This window comes from Frankliniella occidentalis, unplaced genomic scaffold (assembly GCF_000697945.3).
Source record: "Frankliniella occidentalis isolate FOCC.00 unplaced genomic scaffold, Focc_3.1 Scaffold13, whole genome shotgun sequence".
NCBI classification, from domain to species: Eukaryota; Metazoa; Arthropoda; class Insecta; order Thysanoptera; family Thripidae; genus Frankliniella; species Frankliniella occidentalis.
Genome location: NW_026267143.1, coordinates 1,443,325 through 1,450,977, shown reverse-complemented (window position 1 = coordinate 1,450,977; position 7,653 = coordinate 1,443,325). Strand labels below are relative to the sequence as shown.

Below are 7,653 nucleotides of genomic sequence, written 5' to 3'. Positions count from 1 at the left end.
GAAGGTTGAGAAACCGAGTGCTGCGGGCCATATTCTTCTACAATACAGTGCTGCCCCTCCGCCCTCACGCAAAAAAAGCGTTCGCATTTTGCTTTCTTTTCCGTGATCCGTATAACGGGGAAACAATGGCAAGCGAAAAATTACTGCTGCTAGCTCTTATTTTTGAAGAAGTCGAGTATAAAGTACAAGGGCTTTCGTACGGTAGAGCTAGGATAGAATAGTTCTTATTTTTAATGAAATATTTCTAAATAAAAAGATTGGAGCTCATCAACAGGGTGAAAATGATTCGGTCACCGCGAAGCGCGCGTCTGACCAGGATGTTGTGGAGGATGGCGGTGCGCTAGCGGGGCCGGCGCGAGCTGGTGGCGGGTGGGGTTGGCGGGTAAGGGACAAGGGAAGGCCAGGCCTGCGCAGCGCCAAATCGGGTGAAAGACCAGACGGCTGGTGCAGAAGGTGCACCGTGCTGATTCCAAAGAGCGCTCAAGGGGGGCTGCCCTAAGAGTGCGAAAAGGACGGAGCTATACGGAAGATATAGGAGAGCCAGTCGTTATAACCCGTTTTGAAGTTGAAGTTGAAGAAGCTCTTCGGAATCAGTCGGCTGAGCCGCGATGCGCCGTCCGTCGGCAGGGGCAGGGTCGGCAGAATATGGCACGTCACCGCCCTGCTGCGCTGCGCGCTAGTCGCGCATACTCAGCTGTTTTGTGGTTCTTCTCCTTCTCCAATTTCAGAAGTCACAACGTCTTTCATTGATGCCTTTCTCGTAGATGGCAAAACGTGTCGGCAAGTCGAAGAGGCTGACGGCTGACGACAGCTTGCAACAATGTATTCAAAGCATTGTGGGGACTGAATTTCTGGCGGACCGGCGAAATAAGGAAAGGAGGGGCTAATGGGAACAAGAATTTATTAGATCTTTTCCATCAAGAGGCTTTTTATCTTTTTACAAAACAAATAGGCACCCAATCTCAAGCTACCCAACTTTGCCACCACTACAAACAAGTCAATTGAGTCATAAAAAAATGTGTTTCAAAATTAAGAACTAAGTCTTCATTTCTCAATTTCAGAAAACTATTTTAAGAAATTGTTAAGATAGAAGAGTAAACCCTGTCAACTTCAACACAACATTCCAATTGAATATTTTTTCAAATTCTCAGTTAGTTGTCAATAAGACCATTCACAAATTAATTAACGAGCATTCAAAAAATATCTAGACAGAAAATCTTAGTATTTTTGTGAGCTGTACTATCAGAAATTAAAAGAAGAAATCTCTTCTACACAAAATAAGTTAAATAGATCAATAAATTAACATTGCAACATAAATTTCAAAGAAAATCTGAATATGTCTGAACCTGAACATTGTGCCCCTCATAGATAACCAGCTATTTTGAATATCTTATATGTCTACCTAACACATGTGGTTTACAACAGTCTTTCAAATCCAGCGTTGATAACTGCTAAATGCATGCTGAGATTGCAAACTGGAATGACTTTGAGCACCCGACCATTAAAAAAAAAAATTGATAATACCAGTAAAGACTCTGAGCAACTGAGTAAAAAGTTTTCATTGCCAAAACTCAAAAAAATATAGATCAATCTTTGATGACCAAAATCAATCCAGTTTGTGATACTGGAATTAATTTGTTAAAGTTTCTTTTAAAAATAAATTAAGTACATTCAAACAAAGACTCGTAACAACACCTAACAATGCAACAAAAATTAACTCATTAGTATTACATGTAACAAATACATTCTTAAGTACTGTGTTTCGATAATTCTAAAAGAAGAATTATTACAAGGATAAGAAATCAATCCCAATCACATTAGTTTCACACAGAGGAAAATCCTCCGTGCTTAACAGACTAAAAGAATAACATTGTGATTTGTCAACCTAAAATTAAAGAGCCACCCTGAATCATTGGTACTAAATTAAAGCCCAAATGATTTTCATATCACTAACTGAACACCTATCAGCTTGATCCAAATTCACTCATCCACTTTTCATACTTGTCCAAGTCATCTTGAGACACACTTTTATTACATTTAGATATGGCTTCTTCAAAATCTTGGAAAGTCACAGGGAGATCAAGTTCCTCCTTGGCAAGTGTTCGAATTTGTTCTGGTCGCAACCCTGCTATCTTTCGCCGCATTGACATCATAGAAGCATCTCTGTAAAAAAAAAAAAGAAGAAAAAAGGACAATGAAATATGTATGCAATTTTCATACCATATTATAAGAGAAACATTTCAAACAAGACAAACCTGCAAACATTTGTAATATCAGCTCCGGAGTACCCCTCTAGCTTTCTTGATATATCACCTAAGTTAACATCTGGGTCCAACTTAACTTCCTTCAAATTGATTTTTAGAAGGGCTTCTCTTCCTTCAGCTGCAAACATTAAAACACTGTTTACAGTAAACTGTACAGTATTAAAAATTATAGGGCACAAGTTTTGAAGCAAAACTCACTAGTAGGCAAGGGAATGTATATTCGTTTCTCCAGTCGTCTCCGTAGAGCTTCATCAATGTCCCATGGGAAATTAGTTGCAGCTAGGACCATAACCACTTTACTAGGGTCTTCACTAAAATTGATAAAAGAGTGAACTATGTAAAATAAGTTCGAACAAAAAATAGATTAAAAATAGCCAAAGTAATAATTCTAATACCTGTTTGAACTAATCCCATCCATTTGCACAAGAAGTTCTGATTTAACTCGCCTTGACGCTTCATGCTCACTTTCTGATCCTCTTCTAGAACACAATGAGTCAATCTCATCAACAAATATGGTACTTGGAGCATAAAATCTTGCCTGAAAAAAGAACCAAAGCAGTTAAGAAGTGTGGGAAAATGCAATAAATATGCAGGAATAAAAACCAGTTTGATGTCAATTTTTTATCAGCAGTTAGCTTACCATTTCAAATAAAAGTCTCACAAGTTTTTCTGACTCTCCTCGATATTTTGATGACAAAGTAGAAGATGACACATTAAAGAAAGTTGTACCACATTCTGTAGCCACTGCCTTCGCAAGCATTGTTTTTCCTGTACCAGGTGGCCCAACCATGAGCACACCTTTCCACGGTCTTCGAATACCCTAAAGAAAAATGGAACCACATTTTAATTTTATAGTGTGTACCTCTAACTTTAAACCTACAAAGCAGATTGAAGCAGTTTCTTAAACCTTGAAAAAATCTGGCATCCACATAGGTAAGACTACAGCTTCTTCCAGCAACCGCTTAGCCTCATGGAGATCAGCAATATCATTCCAATGAATATTAGGATTCTTCTGAACAATGTCCCTCTCTGTTACAAAGATTCAGTTTGTAGTTAATCGATCAATTTTTCAAGCAATAAATATGTCAGTTTTAAACAAATAGATGAGATAAGTTTAGATATATGTATTAAGCAAATACGAACCAAGTAATTCCACAAGCTCATGGTCTGGCCCAGAGCCATCAAATTTCTTTTCTTCAACCTCATTTTTATCTTTTTCAGTCTTCTCTTCCTAGAATTAAAAGAAATCAGATCAATTATTGCTTTTTTAGACTTCAACTTTACATGACCATTAAGACACTAAGTTAAATAATAATGTCACAAACACTTAAAACTTCACTTTTTTTTTGATAAGGTATAAAAAAATTACAAAAGAAAAAAGAAGGTTTTAGAAAAAGATGTGACTTACAGGAGGGCTGTTAGTGTCAGAGCGCACCTTGCTATCCTTACGTCCGGTTACAGGTCTGCCATCTCTTTTCACAGGTTTGGAATCGTGAGGATTTGTTTTCTTTCCAGCAACAGCTCCTTTGGAAGATTGATTTGAAACTGAACCTCTCTTGCTTTCTGCACCCTTTCGTTGAGGTCCACCTCTTAAAGGCTTAATGGGAGGTGCATTTCTGTAAGTAATTGTTTGTCAATATATGCTAAACAAGACATGATACAGTAAGGCTAACTTCAGGTATGGGTAGTGCCAGTGCCCTAATAAAAACATTTTTTTGTTTTTCATTGCTCACTTATGTTCTACAGGTGTTGGAGGGGGCCACACATCAGGATCCCTATCTGGAGGAGGGGGCCAAACATCCGGATCTTTTGGACCTGAATTGAACCAAGAAACTGCTGCATCTCTTGTGGGTTCTTCATATGGCTGGCTTCGTATTACAGACGCTAGAGTTTAAAAATAAATTTTGTTACTATAAGGAAGTCAATTTAAAATAAAATATAAAAGGTACTTACCAAGAGGTCTGTCGGTATGCGAGTCAGAACGAAACAATTGCAATGTGTTGGTTAAGGTTTTTACTTGTTCATATTCATGTGCAATCTGTTGTTGAACCTTTAAAATGATAAAAAAATACAGTGTCCTATTAAAAGAATGTGAAAAGAAGTGCACAGTATGATGGATAGGAAATTGAGGACTATTACATACTGCTTGTCTAACAAAATACAGAACCTAAATGTGATCTTACCAGCTGCCATTTTCCTTTCCGCGTTGGATCAGCAATGGTTTGAAGTAATCGGTGCATTTGCTGAACAACACCTTGGTAGTAAACCCCAGAAGTTTCATAGTTCCCCATTAGAGCCATCTCTCTTGCCAATTTTGTATTTTCGCATATTTCATTGATAGATACTGCCATGACGGTCATCCCAAGCATTGACTTAAGCTGTAAGTTCAAGAAATAAGAAGCAGAATAAAATATGAGCATTTTATTTTATCGAATGCAGTGAAATATTAATAAGTGTGGGGTTGAAAGAAATTTCCCAAACAAACTAAAATGTCAGAAGTTGAGGTTATAAAACCCAATAAAAAATAGAACCACAAAAAATTACAAAATTACCTGAAGATATCGAAGAACGACGAAAAGAGCAGCCACAAAATGTGGGACTAGGCGTTCGTTATGTTAGAATTTTACGAAAACAAAATTTCAAACCTTGACATGACGGGGGCCCACCTGTGAATTTACGCAATGAAGTGAACCAAATTAGGTCAAGCGACACTTTGTCAGTGCCCTACTACGCTCAATTTCAACGGAAAGATGGAATTTTAGAGACCATTACAGTTCAGCAGTAACTGAAAAGTTCAAAATAAATAAAATCACTGAAAGACAACTGTCTTGTCTTTCTTCGTGTGTGTGTAAATATTCGTCATCACTGCCTTTAAGCGAGCGTGCTACTGTTTCCACAACGGTATGAAAAAGTGCGGAGTGCAGCGCGATTACTTTTCTCGTGTTTACTTCTGAAAAGTTCGTATATTTTTACTTGAGTATTTAAAGCATGTCATTAGAATCCAAGAGTATTTTCCAGATGGAGAAGGAAATCGCCGATTTGAGAGAATTATTGCGAAGCAAGGAACAAGAATTAAGAGTTTTGGTGAGTATTGCCGTAGTATGAGTAGGTTATCTTACTTCTGCTGTTCTTTGATTGAAACACCTAAGGCTAAAAATTAAAATTAAGGAAAGGACAATGACTAATGACCAGTGAAAAATTGAAATAACGATTTAAATTTAATTCCTGAATTTTTAAACATCTATTAACAAGTTCTCTTTATGTGTTTTCTGGTATTGTTTTTAGAAAGAATGTGAAGGAAGTAAAACACACCTGTCTGTTGAAAAATTGTCAAAGGATGATATTGAGAGGTTTAGTAGACAAATTATTATTCCTTCGATTGGAGTGAAAGGTATGTTTACATACTTCATCATTTGGTGGTTGTGCAATTTTATATTATTCGTTACGAGCACTTCGTATTAAACTATTGACAGGTCAGCAGCTAATGAAAGGAGCCAGTGTTCTCATTGTGGGAGCTGGAGGTTTAGGCTGCCCTGCAGCTCAATACCTCACAGGATCTGGCATTGGGCACATTGGCTTAGTCGATTATGATGAAGTTGATCGCAGCAATTTACACCGCCAGCTTCTACATTCTCAAGAAAATATTGGTGTGTCTAAAGTTTCATCCGCTGCTGAAGCTCTAAGAAGGTAATTATAATAATATTTTGTTGAAATCTGTCCATTTCTGATTGTTACTATAAAATATATATGTATTATTAAACTGTTTTTTTTCTTATGTGATCTTTATTTTCTGATCAGATTGAATAGCAATGTAAGGATTTCGGAACACAGCTTACAACTTGACAGCTCTAATGCTCTCAATATTGTTCAGCAATATGATGTAGTTATAGATGCGACAGATAATGTGGCCACTCGTTACCTCCTGAATGATGCTTGTGTTATTTCTGGAAAACCTCTAGTTTCTGGTTCTGCGCTCAGATTAGAGGGACAGCTTACTGTGTACAATCATCATCAGGGTCCTTGTTACCGTTGTATATTTCCAAAGCCACCTCCTCCTGAAACTGTTACAAACTGTGGCGATGGTGGAGTTCTGGGTGCAGGTTTGTCCTTTTTCTTTATATGTCTTTAACCATGACTCCAAAAATTGCATATTTTAATTTTACATATTTAGTCCCAGGTGTTATAGGAGTTCTCCAGGCTTTGGAGGCAATTAAGATAGTTCTAGGGTGGACTGGAGTTCTCTCAGGACAGCTGCTGTTATTCAGTGGCGAACAAAGCACCTTCCGTAATATACGTTTGCGAGCTAAAAATCCAAGTTGTGATGTATGTGGAGATCACCCTTTAATCACTAAACTCATTGATTATGAACAATTTTGTGGGGCCAAAGCTACTGATAAAGTAAGATAACCAGCCACAAGATTTCCTCTGAAAATAAGAAAAATTGCAATGATTTACTATTTTTAAAACATTTTTGTCATCTTAGGAATCTGGCTTAAGTCTTCTGAAGCAAGAACAGCGTGTGAGTCCTGAGACATTGCACAGATCATTCATTTGCAAAAATGAAGGAATTGTCATTGATGTACGTGACTCAGAGGAGTTCAACATGTGTGCCCTGCCCAATTCAATTAACATTCCTCTCAAAAAACTAGAAGAAGTAACAACAATTCAAAAAATTAAAGAAATTTTGGATTCTAGAAAGAAAAATGAAGAAAATTTCCCAGGTAGAATATTTACATTAAAGGCAAAGAAATGTCTTTTAAGTACATTATTTTTGACTAATGAGCAGTTTTCACGGATGCTCTTACATGGTACTATGAATTTCACATTGGATTATGGCTACTTTGATACCACTCCCTTGTATTTTTCCAGTATATGTGCTGTGCAGAAGAGGAAACGATTCTCAACGAGCTGTGCTTAAACTAGAGCAAAGTTTGGGAAATGAAAATGTTGCTGTTTGTGACCTCGAAGGTGGACTTCATGCATGGGCCAGAGCAATCGACTCTTCATTCCCAATTTACTGAACGTTGGTATCATTAAAGAGTAACTAATTTCGAATGGGATAACCCTTTGTAGGTAAACAAAATCCCCAACTCTCTGCACCTTTGAGATATGCATCACCCACACACGTGAGTAGTGTTTCTGCCTATCCAACCAGCAACATGTACTCTGCCTTCCACGTTTTATATACTGTGGTTATTGAACAGATCGCCAAAGTGACTGAACCCGTACACCTTTAAAACCCTGGTGAACAACTAGTGAGTGTGTGTTTGGGGAAGGCGGGGGGAAGGGTGATAACCCTTTTACGATTACGTTCATGTACTGAGTGTCCCACGCCACACCAGACAGTATTGGGAGTTCCTTACGCAGTGGCCGCAGGCGCTTAGGGAGA

General features: G+C 37.8%; 2 protein-coding genes across 4 annotated transcripts; one reads left to right on the top strand and one right to left on the bottom strand.

Moving 5' to 3' along the window:
* Window positions 1-884: 884 nt before the first annotated feature.
* Window positions 885-5,144, bottom strand: LOC113217632 (katanin p60 ATPase-containing subunit A-like 1). Of its 3 annotated transcripts, XM_026437607.2 has the most exons (13): window positions 5,031-5,143; window positions 4,817-4,930; window positions 4,448-4,642; window positions 4,218-4,314; window positions 3,998-4,148; window positions 3,673-3,880; window positions 3,408-3,495; window positions 3,172-3,293; window positions 2,905-3,084; window positions 2,660-2,802; window positions 2,463-2,575; window positions 2,256-2,382; window positions 885-2,163 (listed from the first exon to the last, which is right to left on the bottom strand). In XM_026437607.2, exons 3-13 carry the CDS (start codon window positions 4,631-4,633, stop codon window positions 1,965-1,967), a joined length of 1,614 nt encoding a protein of 537 aa, XP_026293392.1. In that variant the 5' UTR covers window positions 4,634-4,642; window positions 4,817-4,930; window positions 5,031-5,143; the 3' UTR covers window positions 885-1,964. The 3 variants fall into 3 exon arrangements, with proteins under 3 accessions (XP_026293392.1, XP_026293390.1, XP_026293393.1); XM_026437605.2 differs by having other exon boundaries at window positions 4,817-5,144; XM_026437608.2 differs by having other exon boundaries at window positions 3,700-3,880; window positions 4,817-5,144.
* Window positions 5,145-5,172: 28 nt separating this feature from the next.
* LOC113217634 (adenylyltransferase and sulfurtransferase MOCS3) lies at window positions 5,173-7,319 on the top strand. Its single transcript, XM_026437609.2, has 7 exons — window positions 5,173-5,348; window positions 5,550-5,655; window positions 5,738-5,951; window positions 6,063-6,364; window positions 6,436-6,662; window positions 6,748-6,985; window positions 7,134-7,319. The coding sequence occupies exons 1-7, from the start codon at window positions 5,253-5,255 to the stop codon at window positions 7,283-7,285; spliced, it is 1,335 nt and encodes a 444-aa protein (XP_026293394.1). The 5' UTR covers window positions 5,173-5,252; the 3' UTR covers window positions 7,286-7,319.
* The last annotated feature ends 334 nt before the right edge of the window (window positions 7,320-7,653 follow it).

Coding starts and splice junctions, on each gene's coding strand:
- LOC113217632 (XM_026437605.2), bottom strand. CDS start 4,633: ATGCTTGGGATGACCGTCATGGCAGTATCTATCAATGAAATATGCGAA. Junction 3,881..3,997: donor CCAACACCTGTAGAACATAA/GTGAGCAATGAA, acceptor AATTACTTACAG/AAATGCACCTCCCATTAAGC. Junction 3,085..3,171: donor GGATGCCAGATTTTTTCAAG/GTTTAAGAAACT, acceptor ATTTTTCTTTAG/GGTATTCGAAGACCGTGGAA.
- LOC113217634 (XM_026437609.2), top strand. CDS start 5,253: ATGTCATTAGAATCCAAGAGTATTTTCCAGATGGAGAAGGAAATCGCC. Junction 6,663..6,747: donor GGGCCAAAGCTACTGATAAA/GTAAGATAACCA, acceptor TTGTCATCTTAG/GAATCTGGCTTAAGTCTTCT. Junction 6,986..7,133: donor AAATGAAGAAAATTTCCCAG/GTAGAATATTTA, acceptor GTATTTTTCCAG/TATATGTGCTGTGCAGAAGA.